Source organism: Caretta caretta, chromosome 2, assembly GCF_965140235.1.
Source record: "Caretta caretta isolate rCarCar2 chromosome 2, rCarCar1.hap1, whole genome shotgun sequence".
In the NCBI taxonomy this organism is placed as follows: Eukaryota; Metazoa; Chordata; order Testudines; family Cheloniidae; genus Caretta; species Caretta caretta.
Genome location: NC_134207.1, coordinates 120,330,390 through 120,348,118, shown reverse-complemented (window position 1 = coordinate 120,348,118; position 17,729 = coordinate 120,330,390). Strand labels below are relative to the sequence as shown.

The 17,729-nt window shown below is 39.4% G+C and overlaps 1 protein-coding gene across 6 annotated transcripts in view; it reads right to left on the bottom strand.

Moving 5' to 3' along the window:
- DUSP22 (dual specificity phosphatase 22) overlaps positions 1-17,729 on the bottom strand; it is a 57,291-nt gene that overhangs the window by 15,547 nt on the left and 24,015 nt on the right. For 2 of the 6 annotated variants that reach the window (XM_048839746.2, XM_075125398.1), the window contains one exon: positions 5,904-5,953. The exons of 3 other annotated variants lie outside the window; for them this stretch is intronic. In XM_048839746.2, coding sequence (XP_048695703.1) covers positions 5,904-5,953 — 50 coding nt within the window. Of the gene's footprint in view, positions 1-5,903; positions 5,954-17,729 lie in introns of those variants that run through there. One more of the 6 variants, XM_075125402.1, reaches the window with a different exon arrangement.

Below are 17,729 nucleotides of genomic sequence, written 5' to 3'. Positions count from 1 at the left end.
ATGGCCCTGGTTCCAGGAGGGCAGAGACATGGACAGGGGTAAGGGGGACTGAGCGTTTGGAGACTACTGGGTTAGATACTAGGAAACACTTTCTAACTATAAGGGTAGTTAAGTTCTGGAATAGGCTCACAAGGGAGGTTGTGGAATCCCCATCACTGGAGATTTTCAAGGACAGGATGGACAAACCACCTGTTAGGAATGGTCCAGGTTTACTTGGTCCTGTCTCAGCATGCCGGGAGGGATGCATTTGATGACCTCCCAAGGTCCCTTCCAACCCTACACGTATCTCTAGGATTCTATGAATGACCCTTTCAGAAGAGGATCTCCTGAGCAATTCTGCAATTCCAGACTTTAAAATGTGTGTCTATTCTAACATTTTGACTAGAACTGGTCAGGAAATGTTTTTTCCTTTGGATAAATTATTGACATTTTGTTGAAGAGATGAAAGCTGAAATATTCTGGTTTTCAGTTACTGAAAACCTGAAAAATGTAAGCTGAAAACTATGGTTTTCAGACATAAGTTTTTTGTCTGAAGACAGACAAAAGAAAGAAAGGTTGATACTTTGCGCAAACATTTTCATTCAGTCAAGAAAACTATTTTCCACTGAAAAAAGTTTCGACCAGCCCTAATTTTGACACCATATGGTGCTTGTGTTTGCTTGCAGGGATATAACCTGTAGGCAGCAGCTGAACCTAACAGACTTTATTAGCGGCATGCATGGCTTTTTAAAAAGAACTGTATCACAGTTAAGCAGTATTTCTCCAAGATCTAACTGCTTAGGTCAGTTAAAAACGTGATGCTTTTATCTGGATTTTACTCGACCCCTTTTTGCCCCTAGATCTCTAGAAAAATGACACAGGTTGATGTATGCAGTATAGTTGTAGCCTTGTCGATCCCAGGATAGAGACACAGACAAGGTGAGAAGTTGGTCCAATAAAATATATTACCGCACCCACCGTGTCTCTAATACGTTGGTGTGTTTTTCCACAGTAGCGCCAAACACCAATACATCTTCTACAATGACCTAACAAGTTTTTCTCACTTTCTTATGGAACATGCTTTGGGATGAAAAAATATCGAAGGTAAAGGGGTGATGTCTTTCTCGGGGAGGGAGGGAGAGAGAGTAATTAAGCATGGCTAATAGTGAACTTTTGGTCCAGTTTTATTAGTCATTTTCCAGATATGACATTTAGTATGCTGAGTCACTATGCAGCTAGTTTACTTGTTACAGCATCAAATTTAGACGTGTGGTAGTGTTCACCCACGATTGTCTTGTTCAAGTTTCATAAAAGTTAGAAGGGAAATCCTAATGCAGTCACGCCTGTCGAATTCATTACCAGTTCATGGAATCATGGAGCCCTGACTCTGATCAATGGGGCAGTTCACACCTCTTAGAGCTACTGTTTCAAGCAATCTGCCAGCTCAACCCGGTACTGGTTTATGTTCACCCCTTGAATAGCAAATTATTTTATAAAAAGAAAAGGAGTACTTGTGGCACCTTAGAGACTAACCAATTTATTTGAACATGAGCTTTCGTGAGCTACAGCTCACTTCATCGGATGCATACTGTGGAAACTGCAGAAGACATTATATACACAGAGACCATGAAACAATACCTCCTCCCACCCCACTCTCCTGCTGGTAATAGCTTATCTAAAGTGATCATCAAGTTGGGCCATTTCCAGCACAAATCCAGGTTCTCTCACCCTCCGCCCCCCCACACACAAACTCACTCTCCTGCTGGTAATAGCCCATCCAAAGTGACCACTCTCTTTAAAATGTGTATGGTAATCAAGGTGGGCCATTTCCAGCACAAATCCAGGTTTTCTCACCCCCCCATCCCCCTCCAAAAACCGCACACACAAAATCACTCTCCTGCTGGTAATAGCTCATCCAAAGCGACCACTCTCCCTACAATGTGCATGATAATCAAGGTTAACAGTGAAATAGGAAATCAATATTTGCTACATAAAAGTAAAACAACTGTCCTGATTAACCATCTACGCACTGGACTGACAATTCAGTGTAAAGACAATGTATTGTACAACATCCAACTTTAACACTTCTCTTGCCAACTTAATATTATGAACTGCAGCTTCTTTATAGTATCACTGGGCACATCCCACACGAAGTAAAGCAGTGAACGGGCTCTCCAATCATGCTTTAATAAAAAGGGTAATCTGATACAAATTAAATGAGGGATTTTCCATGTCAGCTCTACACTTCAGTGTTTAGTTGAGCTTTCAGAAATGCATTAGGGTTGAAAAAAGCATCAGTAGGGAAAGAAATGTAGTGGTATTGTCTCTTCAGCAATCCAACCTGGAATAGTCAAGAACTAAGAACTACTTAGAACTTTTGTATGATTCTTTGGCATTTTGCTACTGTAGCAATATCAGACAGACTGGCTGTAATATTAAATCTAAGCCAAAAGGAAGAGTTCAAAAGGCAACCCAATAGGCTCAGGATTACCATACATCCCATTTTGGCAAGGAGAGTCCCTTTTATTAGCCCTGATCAGTTGGCAAGAGCAAACAGGACAAATGCCCATTTTTTTTATTTTTATTTGTTTTAAATAAAAGTGGGGTGTGGTGAGGAGGAACATAAGCAGAGATGACAGCCCCGTGCAGGGGGGAAGCAGGGTTTGAGTGACTAATGATAGTCCTGTGGGAGGGGGATGAGAGAGGGCGCCAGCAGCAGCCTCGGGCAAGTGGCTGTGGGGAGCTTGAGCCAGCACCCCATGGTGTCCTGTTTTCACTTTGGGAAATATGGCCACCCTAAATAGGCTAGCATAACTGGGTATTAATTCCCTAGAAACACACAGTACAGAAATAAGATGGAGTGAGGAAGGGTATATTTAATTTCTACAGAATTAATTTTAGAGTAAAAGTTCCTTAGGAGAGGGCATTGTCAGGGAAATCAGTGACCAGCAGAAGTTAATGGCCTGAAGCCAAATTCCCACTGCAGAGGCCAAACTCACATTAAACTCCCAGGAAATGACCTAGGCCTCAATGATTGCTTAATTCAAATTCTAAGCAGGAGCAGAAAATGCTAGTAGAACTGAATCTTCTCACAGTTTGAAAGAACGTGAGCGTATTCTGTTTTCACTGTTGTATTTTATTGGGAATTGATTTCTCTCAGGAACAGGAGAGCCCTTAATATGCTTACTGTAAGTGCATCATGTATATTATACTTATTGAAAAATAAATTTCCGTGAGGAAAACATAGCTCATGTGAACTTAAGTTAGCAACTCCACAGTCCCAAGATCCACTCTGACCATGCATCAAGCCGGTCCCCTTCGACAAATGCCAGCAGCTGCAGAAAAGTAGTACCACCACCTCAGAAGAACTTTACCTGAAAAATCAGCTGCTGAGTAATACAGACAAGCATCTTATGTGATCCTAGTCAATTTCACTCGGCAGCAATCACTAGGTAAAAGCACTTTATATGCGATGCTATTGTTTTCCTCTGCAGCTGTCAGTCTCTCTCTGAGAAGGGGAGAGACACAAAGAAATCAGAAAGGGACAGATCCTCTCTTTCCACAGCCCCCCTCCCCCAAACTGATAAACACCCTATACTTTTAAACAGTGTTTGGATAAGATCATATTACATTCTTATGACCTGAATAAAACAAGCTTCTTTTGACCTTATGAAGTTTTTATATTAAAAGCAAGTACCATCAGTATTTAGAGACACTGTGCATTATACTTGAAGTTTTCCATCGTATAAAGAAGAAAAGTCAGTTACTCATCCAGTTTTCTTTTAAGTGATCAAATGTATCAATATCAGAAGTACCAAATTTGTTTGCAACCATCTGATACCGAAGCAAGAACCGTATATGCTTGCAGCATAACAGAAACAATACTCATGCAAATATCTTATCTTATTAATGCTTTAAGAATCTTGGTACAGTGCCAGAAAGCTAATTACTTTTGAATGCTTTTCAATGTATTTCCTTGACATGCAATGACTAGGGCTGGTTGCATTGCACGTGTAATTAACATTCGCTGGAAATTGTGTCCTCTTTCTATTCACAAAGTGGTCCAGATTTCTAATACAAGCAGCAGATTTGCAAACATTTTCACAACTACCCAGTACAATGACAGGTTTCAGAGTACCAGCCGTGTTAGTCTGTATTCGCAAAAAGAAAAGGAGAACTTGTGGCACCTTAGAGACTAATGACGTGAGCTGTAGCTCACGAAAGCTTATGCTCAAATAAATTGGTTAGTCTCTAAGGTGCCACAAGTCCTCCTTTTCTTTTTACAACTACCCAGTGGATCTCCAACTACTGACAAACGATTAATGACTACCCAAAAATGCGAATGAGGCCTCTGTAGTTTCTTAAGTTGCTTCCTTCCTAAAGGAAATGAAATGAAACTCCACAATTTTTCCAACCCTCCCTCAAAACAATGCAAAAAATTGCTTCCATATCCACCGTCTTAGTTCTGAAAATCCTATTCTGTTCTCTAACCTGGATTCCCACTTAATAGCCTATGGGCTACTATTATTTTTAAGGGAGTAATACACTCAGGGTCTGATTTTGAGAAGCACTGAGAACATGCAGCTCATTGACTACAGTTGCCTTTGAGGGTGCTCAGTACCTCTGACAGGGAAAAAACAGGCTCACGGGCTATGTTCTTACTACACAAAATTGTGTTAAATTGATTTTTATAACAACTGCAGAAACATGCCACTGAAAAGGGTGAAAAGAACAATTAAGAAACATCAAGTGTCATGTTGGAATCTCTTCAAGGTATGAGAAACAAAACACTCTAAAAATATCCACTGAAAGCATCAGCCGGAATATTGCTCTGATCTGAGAGAAAAAGCAGTGCTGCATTTCCTTCCGTAGGTACCAGGCCCTTTCAACTACTTCTGTTTCTCTACATAACTAGTTAGCAGGAAGTGGCTGAAACCCCCCCACCTCTCCTCAACATAAACAGTGAGCACTAGAAGACAGAGTTGGTCGCCATCCAAGTCTTCTTATGAAATATGTTTTGATTACTTCAAGATCATGGTTTCCTACATACCATCAATTCAAAGATTTGGAATGTTAAACCCAGGGTCAGCTCAACTAACTTTCAGGACAGTTACATGGACAGTGGATAGTTAAATAAAATAACAATTTAATTTAATTAAAAAAGAAGCAGCTTCACACAGATACATTCCTATTACAAGAAGCATAAGACCATAGGAATTGACATACTGAATCAGGCCTAACCCAGTATACTGTTTCAGCAGTGGCCAGGACCAGATGATTTGGAGGAAGGTGTAAGAACCCTACAGTAGGAAGACGTGCCATAATCTGCACCCCACATAGGTCTCCTCCGGGTCTCTAAAACGTAGAGATTGGCTACGGCTAAGGCTCTCTCTCTACCAGAAATGCTACAGTGACGCAGCTGCAGAGCTGCAGCTGCACTGCTGTGGTGCTGTTTTTCCATCGTTGTATTAAAAGTCAACTCAGAGAGGTTGTTGCTAGGTCAACAGAACAATTTTTCCATCAACCTAGCAGAGTGTACGCCAGGGCTTAGGTTGGCTTAATTACATCATACAAGGTCTTAATTTTTTCATAGTCCTGGAGGAATCTAGTTAAACTGACCTAACTTTGCAACACAGACCAGCCCTGAAGCACAAGGTTTAATATCCCTTTCAAAAATTTTGCCGTAACAACTCTGGATATTGTTGGTAGCAAAGCAGACATACCAAGTAGGAAAGCACTTAAAGAAAAGGGGTGAGGGGGGCGCTATTCTTCTGTCACCTCAATATAAATCAGGAGTAATTCCCCCTAAACCAACAGATTTAAACCTACATTGGTGTAAAATTGCTCAGCGATCAGAATCAGGTCCTTCAGCATATTTCAAAACAAGCATTCGTACTGAATTAAAAAAAACAAACCAAACTTACAAATTCTGCGAGGGTGAATCGGCAGCAGGAATGCACAGATATTTCACTCCCTGTATAAAGCAGTAAACAGGAATGAGAACACGACATTAGGACAGAAGCATAATGGTCACAGATCAATGGGCAAATTCTGCTCTAGTAGTTGTGCAGCTCCATTGATTATGAAAGAGGTGTAGTATTGCAAGTAACTGCAGATTTTGCCTCATCTGCCCAGATTTAAAACAAAGACAAGGTGGGTGCGGTAATATCTTTTGTTGGTGAGAGAGAAACAAGCTTCCCCAGAGCTCTTCTTCAGCTCTGTGTAAGCTTCCATATGGGCTGGGATGGTTCAGCTTGGAAAGAGAGACAACTAAGGGACAGATAGGAGAGAGGTCTATAAAATCATGACTGGTGTGGAGGAAGTGAATCAGGAAGTGTTATTTACCCCTTCGCATAACACAAGAACCAGAGGGTCACCCAATGAAATTACTAGGCAGCAGGTTTAAATACAAAACACAAGAAAGTACTTCACACTATGCACAGTCAACCTGTGGAACTCATTGCCAGGGATGCTGTGAAGGCCAAAAAGTATAACTTGGTTCAAAAAAGAATGAGATATGTTCAAGGAGGATAGCTCCATCAACGGCTATTAGCCAAGATGGTCAGGAATGCAACCCCATGCTTGAGGGTCCCTAAGCCTCCAATTGCCAGATACTGGGACTGGAGGACAGGGGCTGAATCACTTGATAATTGCCTGTTCTGTTAATTTCCTTTGAAGCATCTGGCATTGGCCCCCATCAGAAGACAGGATACTGGGCTAGATGGACCTTTGGTCTGACCTACTATGACCATTCTTATGTGATGAACCCACCCACCTTGTCTCTCTAATACGGGGGTTCTCAAACTGGGGGTTGGGACTCTCAGGGGATCGCAAGATTATATGGGGGGTCGTGAGCTGTCAGCCTCCACCCTAAACGCCGCTTTGCCTCCAGCATTTATAATGGTGTTAAATATTTTTTAAAAAGTGTTTTTAATTTTTAAGTGGGGGTCGCACTCAGAGGCTTGCTATGTGAAAGGGGTCACCAGTACAAAATTTGAGAACCACTGCTCTAATATTCTGGGACCAATGTGGTTACAACACCATTGCATACAGACTTAAAAAGTTGTTTTCACAAATGTTTTGTCGCTAAGAAACAGACAGCTTAGTCATGTTTACTCCAAAGATCCTTAAGTGAATTTTTTAAATGGCAGCATCTTTATTAGAAAGGTGTAAAACTTGTTATATTCATCATCTTAAACTATTATTCTTGTTATGTTTCATTGGAAACTAGTCACATCTTATACCGTTCTGACTTGTCAAAAAGAATGCTGAAAATGAAATTTGTGAAAAACTATTTCTCATGCAGAATGCCACATTCAGTTTTTCCCTTATGTATTTAGCAACACAAACAAAAAGGAGGGCATTTTGGAAGAGAAAATCGGTTATTTTTTTGAAAGCGAGGACTTTAAAACTCAGGCGTATCTTCCAATAAGAAGTCCTCACTTTATTAGTCAGCTATTAGTGTAATGAATTATGTACTGAAATAAGGAACCGCAATATATATATATTCTTAGAAGAACTCTGATCTGAAAAGTCAAGTAGGCAATGCCTTTTCAGGAGTGTTTTACAAAGGGCCACAGAAACAAGTTTAAAAAATGAGCTTGTCACTTTATTGTCCAAAGTAACAGATAAGTAACAAAAAGAGCGACGACAAAAGAAGTTAGTACTCCATACTCAACACACTAGTTTTAAATATACCTAGTTACTTCCCTCTTTAGGACATCTCCAGGATCTCAGATAGTGATCAGGCTCATTATGACCTCCTCAAATATAAACCTCTCCCCAGGCCATGATCTCCAACCCCACCTCTGGCTACTCCACACCTGAGCCAACAAACCTCTGATTGTGCAACCGTTATGTTCTCAATCTGAAGAGCCAGAGGTGGTATGTCAGAGCAAGCCAATGCATTCTTCACAGCCATTCCACTACCGCTTTCCAACCTCTTCCTAGCCCTTTAATCCACCTGTGGATTGTCAACTTGTTTCCACCTGAAGTGTGTCACAGAGTATACTGGTGAACTGTCAATGGTTCACTGAATAAGTGGCACAGACAGAGCGTGGGGATTATTGGAAGTGTGGAAGGCATAGCTGGGGGAAATCATGACTTAGGGAGAGGGGAACATTTGAAGAGGGGTTTACAGTGAAAGCGAGCATAATCTCAGCTAAGCTCCTGCAGAGTGGGAGCTGGTAATATTTCTGGAAGGTAATGTGGGGAGAGTTGTGTGGGCATGACAAAACATGGTTGGGGGTGGGGAAGAGAAGAGATTCAGCTGGTGAACAATGGAAGCTTGCCAGCTAAATGGCATCTCTGACATCTGTCAAAAAATGAAAACTGTCGAACATGGCAGCCACCCCCACTTGAATCAGGGCAAAGCAGCCCTAGTGTGGATGCAAGGATAATAAACCTTACAGAGTCAAGATGGCTAGCGGAGATGCACTCAACTGGTGGTAGAACAATGTGCATATAAAACAATAGATTGCTAATATCATGGATTGATTTCTCTAGACTAGACAATGCTACAATATAGAGCTGGTATCATTACCTCCTTACACAGTGGTATTCACCATGAAGCTTTAGCTTTGAACTTAAGAGGACTGCTCAGATGAGTAAATTTTATAGCATTAGGCCCTACATTTGCTGAAGCTTGGCAATTTACGTTTTCAGGTCATATTAAATGCTCTTTTCTCCTTTGGACAATTCAGTACCAGGAGCCCAGTACTCATTAGCTACCCTTCAACAAGGCAGAACATGGGAATGAAAAGAAGGTGGGGAAGGGGAGAGAGAGAAAACACATTGAGGCCAGCATTGTATCATGCAATTAAAGGTCCCAATCCTGCATCCCATACTCATTTAAATAGTCCCACTGATTTCATCAGTTACCACACATGCTGAATGCTTCCAATAGCTGAACTAAGAGGGGCTTTCAGAAAATGTTCACTTTAAAAAGAAGAAGTACTGTCAGTTTTAGAGCACACAGTGTTCTTTTCTGTCACAGATGGCTGATTCCCATTCTGCGTGATGCCAAGAGTGACGTGAATTCACAGCTACCACAGAACCACATGCAAGCATGAAACTAGCCTACAAGAGACCACATATTGTGCAAAATAGCTCCTCCAAGGCCTGATCCTGGGAGGTACAACCCAATAAAGCCAACGGGAGTTACACTCAATGGGAGGTGCTCATCACCTCTCAGGGTCAGATTAACAGGGCCATTCAACACAAAGGTTCTGGAATTCTGTGCTTTACCAATGCGTGCCACCTTGGAGCGTTTTAGCACCGCCTTCCAATGAACTCCCCTCCCAGGCCTCCCAGGAAATCCCCCCTCCTCCAACAGGAAAATGAAAATTATGGGTAGAATCTCAAAAATGCTCAGTGTTGGCCTCTCTCTGTCCCACTGAAATCAACAGTAAAACTCCCAATGACTTCAACTGGAGCACAGTTAGAACAGCACCGACCAACTTTTTAAAATCCCACCCCATAATCAGATTTTGATCCTAGATAGTTTTTAAAAAAAAAGTCTTAGAATCAAAAGCGTTAATTTTAATTGCATGAATTAAATAGAGGGACTATACTGGTTGATACTGGGCAGTTGTTTGTAAATGAAACACTTAGGCCACTGTCCAATAGAGATAATTTATGTGTTACTGTTGATAACAAGACTTGCCATGCTGAATTCGCTTTTCTTCAGGCAATTTTGATATATTTACAAACTTAGTGCACTTTAAAAAAAAAAAAAGGATATTGGTAACAGGAAGTTATTTAATTTCTGAGCCCTCTTGTCTATGTGATAATTTAAAAAAAAACCACCCAACATCGTAGTGTTCTTGTGCAGTTATGCCCCAGAGACATCACAGTCTTTCCTGTGCACGTACAATGCATATAACATCTAAGAATTGTCCCAAAGGGACTCTAAACAAAGCAGAACAGTTTGTGTCAACGTAACAAGTAAATACTGTAGACTAAGATTTTCAGATGCTCATAGCTTGTTCATTAGTGTGCAAATATGCCATAGGCTTCACAATTTCAGTAGTTAGTAGCGTTTGCAATCTTAGAATCGTCAACAAAGACCAAGTCAAAGGAGGAAGCAAAAACATCACCGAGGTGTCTGCTTCCTTGCTTGGGTATGTGCTCATCATGACAACAAGGAGTCTGTGCCTGGTCATAAGATTGCTGAAGTCAATGGGAAGACTTCCAATGCCTCAATGGGCCTCAGATTTATTCAGGAAGCTATAATATTGCTAGAAAATGTCAAGAATAAACCCTACTATGTGATTTAAATTAATAATATTAACAAAGATGGGACAGGCAAACTAAACATTAAGTGTATGTGTATAACTCAGTATTTCTTTCAAAAGGAAACTTGCATTTTGTCATCTGGTAGAATAATAGATGGATTTTTCAGTGAAAAAACTGGATTTAGGTTCCAGCAGACCAGTTCCACTCATTACATTTGTTGAGTTCATAGAATATTTGCCCTTCTCAAAAATGGAATTTTTTTTTAGGTCAGAGATAAAACCTTATTACAAGAGCTGATGACAAAGCAATTATTATAAATCCAACGTGAAGGAACGAATCCACATTACTTACTTACTGCTGCAGTTGGTATATTCACATTGAAATATTCCTTCAACCGATATCTTGCATGCCAACATTTTTTCCTCTTTCTCCCTCCAAACAGACCCTTCCCTGGATTAAACCAAACCAGCTTTTTCATAAAAAAAATTAAATATTTTCTCAGAGTTATGAAAAATGACACATTGCTGTAAAGCAAACCGAATTCTATGCTCCAACTGAGGGAAAAAAAACAAACCCTCAGCAGTTCACCACACAAGTTCAAGTGTTCGTACAAGCTTCCTAGATCTATACATAAGCTGAATAACCAACTACATCATAGTGCCTCTCTCATGACCACTTAATTCAATGCTATGCTCCAACTGTTGCTTCTAAATCCTTATCATCCCACCCCCACCCATACACCTACATTCATTTTTTAAGATGTTTTCTAAGGTTATTGATATTAGCTCGTTTTCGTATGATGCCAGAAGCAATTGAGGTCACGCACGTTTTTTCCAGTGCAGTTAATGATACGTGATAGACTGGAGAGCTAATATACTGAAAAGAAAATGATCTTTTAGTTTTCTATTTCAGCAGACAGAGTAACCACCAAAACTAGAATTTTGTCTCTTAGGCCCTGAAACTAAAGGCTACAGTTAAACCGATACAGTGAGAGCTAACAAAACCAGAACAAGTATTCTGATTTCAAGATCGTCAAAGCTGAAACAAGCGAGAGTTAAGTAAAATTTCTAAAATTCACTGTTATTTGTGAAACAATACCATGCTTGCACCATTTCGCCATACATCGTAAAATAAAGCCAAATCATTACACTATCTCTCTCAAGTTTTCAAAAATGAGAAACAAAATTTAAATATATTTTATATAGCCAGGGTTTACACTGAGAGCTAATAAAAACCTATCAACTGAACAGCAAATATGTTATAACTTCTAATTATTTTAGGTGTCATTACCTATTAAGTTCTGAACACTGCACACTTGTTTAATGTTTGGAATCTTCAATGAAACCATAACATATTGTGTGTGTGAGAGATTTTATTAGCTCTTTTTTTTTTTTAATATAAAGTCTTACATTTTTGGATTATATTCAATATTTTATATAACACACAAGAAAAAAAGTACAGGAAAAACAATGAGTATCTTTTATGACCTAGTTCAATTTTTTCCTATTCTACTTATCTGTGGCTAATTTGAAATGAAAAAAATAAAGTGGATGTTACTTTCCTAGCTTAATTTTATCAACCGAACTTAAACAATTTGAACTTTCCTATGCAGAACAAGACTTTGCAGCAGCAAAATGATGCAACCACATCTAGTGCACTTGAGATAGTAGGTTTGTATGTGAGAATGGGAAATCCAAACAGCACATTGCAGATTTCATCTTGACAAAAGCAATACCAAGAATCTCCAGCAAGAATAAGCTAATAGAAGCATGACAAAACAGATACGTCTTGTTATTTCTTCAGGTTACAAACATAGGATAGTTTGTTATAATCAAAGACACATTCTGAATTCACCAAGAATGATGCCTGATTAACTTAAAACTATAAATAAATAGTATTGTATGGTGTATTCAGAAGTATAAAAAAATCTAATAAAGTATTTGGGTGTTTTTTGCTTTAATGTTTTTGAGTAATCTAGCAACACTATGTGGGGGGAGGGAGAAGAAAGTTATAGAACTTAAAAAACAGACTCATAATGCAAAGTAACACTTAAGATAGAGTTTGACTTCAATGCTCTATCCCCTTTGAGAGTTCTCAGTTTTGTAACTTTAACATCTCCATTTCTACTCAATCAGTGGTGGGGGGGAAGAGAAATACGAACCCTGAGTTGTCCAAAACCACCACCACAATTTCTATTCTAAAATCATTATTTTTTAAAAGATAAATGTTACATTTTTGGCATTAAACTTCTCGGTATTTAAATTTATGTAAAGATACCATCAACGACTTCCAAGAAATTCTTTTTTTTAAAAAAAACAACCAAAACCCCTCAGCTTAAATTTGTGAACCCAGATGCAAATAGGAAACCTCTAGCACCTGGCAAGTTCTTTCAGGTTAGTCAAAAGCCATGTGTTAATCTGACTTGTCACATCAACAGATGAGGATGGGAGTACTTATTTTTGTTTAGGGGCATTTCAGCAAAAAAGCTAAAGTGGGAAACAGCCAGCAGATAAGGTTTCCTCAAGGCAAACCAGCAAGAGGTTACCAAGAGTTTTGTCCAGTACAGCTACAGAACCATCTAACTGAAAACCAGTCAACCGTTGTTTGTCCTTTCAGTTACTTTCTGGAGCAGTTACAAATGCTGTTGATTTTATTAATGACTCATAGAAAACACATTTATATTTCAGCAATAACCATTAATCGACCACATTGTAGAGTTATTTCATGTTTGCTTTTGAGGGCATCATAAATAAATGAAATAGACTTATGGGGAATCTGAACTACTGAAGCTGGGAAGGTCCTGTAATATTTATTTATTTTTAATAATACAGTAGCCTTTTTATATTCACAGCACTTGATTACATAAGGATCTTACAGCAATCTTATGAAGTATTTTCAGATTTTTTAAAAAAATCATTAAGATCAGAAACAGCTACATCTATTTTTAGAAATGAAAATTAACACACTTTCCACATCTTTTCCTAGATGGAAGTAGAAGGGCTCATTGTGTTCCAGTGAATGTGGTATGGGTCAATACTGACCCATACCAATCAATATCCAATCAATGGGTCAATACTGATCCGTACTTTCAACAACCTAACCCCTAGTAGAGGTGCCTCAATAGTGGAAAGATTCTAGAACCACCCTTCCACCAGATGTTAGTGCTACCCAACAAAGGCTGGAGTTCTCCTGGAAGGTGGAATAACTAGGGAAACCAAAGAATGAACCGAGTCAGTATATCGCCACAGCAGTCTCCACCAAAGATGACTAATGTTGAGTGTCTAACTTGAGACACTACAAGGAACCAACATCAAGAGGGTAAGTGCTCAGCACTTCCTGGAATTCAGGCCTCTTTCAGGTGTCTCATTGTGGACATACAAAATCACTAGTCACTTTTGAGAAATTAGGTCAGAGTTCCCAACTCCTCATGGACTCAGCCAAAGTCAGAAGAACTGTACTTTAAATAAAGGAGTCTTCTCGCACCACTACAGCTGAAAGAAAAATGGTAGCTATTTTGCTCAGCACAATCTTTTGAAACCTCTCATGGGGAAATTCTTCTAATCATGAATAAGCAGTGAAATGTATATGAAAATTATATTTATTTAAAATGGGCACTTCTGAGCTTCCTCTTGATTGTGACCAGACTGTTGAAGAATAACAATTTGTGACACTAGTTGAGGTAGGAGCCTATTGGAAGAGACCCAAACAGAACAGTTTAAATCTGACTTTAATTATTTAACAACTGGAAGAACTAATTTTCACTCTGGTAGCATGTTAATGACTTGGAAATTGCATTTTGTTGTATGCTATCTGGCCAGCAGAACGCACTCATTAAGAGTCCCCTAAGACTGGCCTACATACAAAAAGATTGCAGAGCCAGTGTACAGAATGTGCTACACAATCACTACTAAAGGATCCATTTCTTCTCCTCATCGGTTCCTCAAGAAGCAATTTTTATTTACAAATAGCTTCTTGCATCTCAAGAGCTGCTCCATGATATACAGTACAGAAGCTGTATTTTTTTAAAAGGTCTGGAGGTTTACACATAATGAGCAGCATCAGTCCAGATTTAGCCTGAACTCAAAAAATGCATGGGTTGATAGGGGAACATTAGGAAACCAATTTAGCCATCATGTGTCAGAGCAATGATGCACTTCTAGTCCAAACCAAAGACTTATGGGCTGGTTTCTGAGTGTGGATATTCCCTTGAGATTACAGAGCTAAAGAGAGAATACTGAAGGTTAGTTATCTTCTGCACCTGTAGTTCTACCAATTAGGGAGATGGAAATTGCTTCTTTCATCTTAACCCAGGGTTTTCCCCCAGAATTTTGGAAATCTCTTAAAGTGCATCAAAGAGAGGGGGGGGAAAGAGTCCATTTCAAAACTAAAGTTAAAGGTAGTGGAGGAAGCTTTCAGGACATGGAACATGGTATTAGAAAACTGAAACATGGTGTGGCTATCACCATTTAATATTTCAGTGGAAACCCTATGCTGAGCATGTCCCAAATAACATTCTTAGGCACCAAGAGCTGATATCTTAGGCAGCAGCAGGAATATCAGCCAAAGACTGTGTTGAAGCAGCTGATCTGCTCTATGCCAAGAAACTAGCTAGTTCCTCTGCTCATCTGGAACTTTTTTGAACCCAGAAGCTGCAAAATGTACAGCCCACTTTAAGTTTGATATCTGAAATGTTTGGCCATACACAGAAATTTAAGAAATTTCCACAAACAGCAAATCTAAGTGTAGGCCCATAAGGATATATTATGATTACCAGGTCTCTAATAAGTATCAAACTGACATCTCTCTTCCAGGATAATAGCTGATAGTAGAGAGATTGCATGGCTTTTGCTAGCAGATCAGCCACTTTTGTTAAGTTTCCTCAGAACTCCTAGATCTTCCATCCAGTCCAAGGAACTTGTTATTTTTCAGCTTGTTCCAGCACATCCTCTTTTGACTTCTCCATCCCTAAGAGTGCCTGAAAAGAACAGGTATGTCCGCAACATCGTCTGTGGTGAAAAACTGACGCAAAGAAATCATTTAGCTTCTCTGCAACGTCCTCATTCTTTTACTTCCCCTCATTCTCTCACACTCACTGATTTGAATATAAAAACAAGATACTCTAAGTATATATTTGCCTCTATACTCAACCATTCACTTGTTCCTCTTAAACTCACCTTATATTTTACCTGCCATGATTTGGGTTCCTTTCTATTAGCTTTAATTGGGCTGAATTTCCATTTTTTAAGAATCCCTTCAAAAAGTATGTGGGCTTTACTCTAAATCAGCTCTTAACTGCAGGCCTCAAAGAATTTGGCACACACTTTGTTGGAGAACTATTATTTTAAATCCTGGAGTCCAAATTAACATGCTGTCAACCTCTTGCCACTAGATGAACTAGCATCATTTATGCTAGCAGAACTGAAAATAAGCCATGCATTGACTACTTCTGCAAACTCAAGGAGCTTGAAGGATTGTTTTCATGGCTCTCAGAAATATTCCTTCTTGCCTCCCCCCTGTCAGTTTCTGAGTGACTGTATGGAAGATCAAATTTGGGATCTAAATTCTTTACAAGGGTCCCTTGAAACTTCAGTCTTCAAGCTACAGTTCATTCAAGATATGTGACGACAGGAGCACAAGAAAAGCTAATAAAATCGACCAAAATAGATAACTGCATTAAATTGTCTCGAGGTTTTTTGTTTTTTCCCTTTCTACAGAGCATACAAGCCATAGCTTATTTTACATAGCTATTAGTATGGGGGAGGGGAGGTATACACAGCACTATTCTGGAAATATTGTGCACAAGATCTATCTTGGCATAGTGAATGGGATCCGAATTTTTTTTTAAAAGAACAAATAACTCTGCTTCCTGCAGGTGCTCTGGTTAACTATAAAGAATGAAAAAACCACACTACAAAAATTTACATTATAGAAGAGCTAGTGGAGGAAGATTATGATATTTCATTGGCATGCACCATAGAGTGTTTCCTAAGCAGCAATCACAGCTATTTTATGCTCTAAACAACTATGTATAATACTTTCAAATCCCTATATTTGCCCTAGAAAGAAACTGATCATCAAACCACAGAAGCTCCAATGACAGGACTACCTTACTGATGGACCACTTATACAGACTTGTATCCCCACATAGGCTAGATATCTCTTATAGACCAAAGACTGCACCGGTGTGTGGATGGGCTATAGACATGTATTACAACTGCCTACAATGTAAAGGGAGCGGTGTGATCTTAAAAAACCCAAAAGCTTGTCTAGTTTGGGGGGATTTAAATATAACTCAACTACTTTAGCCTCACCTGGATGGTTTCAGATTAACAATTGCAACTATATATCCCTTTCTCTTCTAATACCCATGAAAAAGAAAAATCAATTCTTTTAGAAACAGAAAGCAAGAAAAAAAATCACACACGTGCACAAAGCACAAAACCTACACAAGGGCCAGCTTCAAATGTGACTCACTGTAAACGGAATGGTGAAGATCCAAGCGTTCTGTGACAGAAAACAGCACTACAGGCTACTTTAATGGGAACATTAAAATGCCTCTAAGGTCATGCTACTCTTCATTTTTTCAGAAGCATGAGTCTCAAAACGAAAATGTCTTAATTATGTCATAGAATCATCAAATCATAGAAGATTAGGGTTGGAAGAGACGTCAGGAGATCTAGTCCAACCCCCTGCTCAAAGCAGAACCAATCCCCAACTAAATCATCCCAGCCAGGGCTTTGTCAAGCTAGGCCTTAAAAACCTCTAAGGATGAAGAGTCCACCACCTCCCTAGGTATTCCATTCCAGCGCTTCACCACCCTCCTAGTGGAATAGTTTTTCCTAATATCCAACCTAAACCTCCCCCACTGCAACTTGAGACCACTGCTCCTTGTTCTGTCATCTGCCACCGAGAACAGCCAAGCTCCATCCTCTTTGGAACCCCCCTTCAGGTAGTTGAAGGCTGTCATCAAATCCCCCATACAAATCTGCTATACAACAGTGTTCCATCACAGCAAGTTCTGTACTGAGGCCAGTCTGCAAATGACAGAATATTGTAAATTAATGTCAGGAGACCAGATAACCCCAGGAGACGGGAGAATAGGAATCATACACTTACTGTTTCAACTCTGGTCTAGCTTAACAGCAAAAATAATATACTAGTAACTGACAAACATTTGTTGAATTCTATAAGAAGAGTTCATAGTGTCAATCCAGTTCTTGATGGACATATGGCTACTTCTCTTGCACACATCTTCTAGAGAAAATCCAGCCTTGACTTTACAATTGCCAGTAATGGAAAATCCACCACAAACCTTGATAAGTTGTTCCAATGGTCAATTACCCTGTCTGTGAAAAATATGCATCTTCTTTCTAGGTTTGAATTTGTATAGCTTCAACTTCCACACATTGGATCTTGTTATATACCTTTGTCGGATACACTGACGAGCCCTCTATCAAATTTCTGTTCCCCAGGCAAGTCCTTATAGACCGTGATCAAATCACTCTTTAAACCTT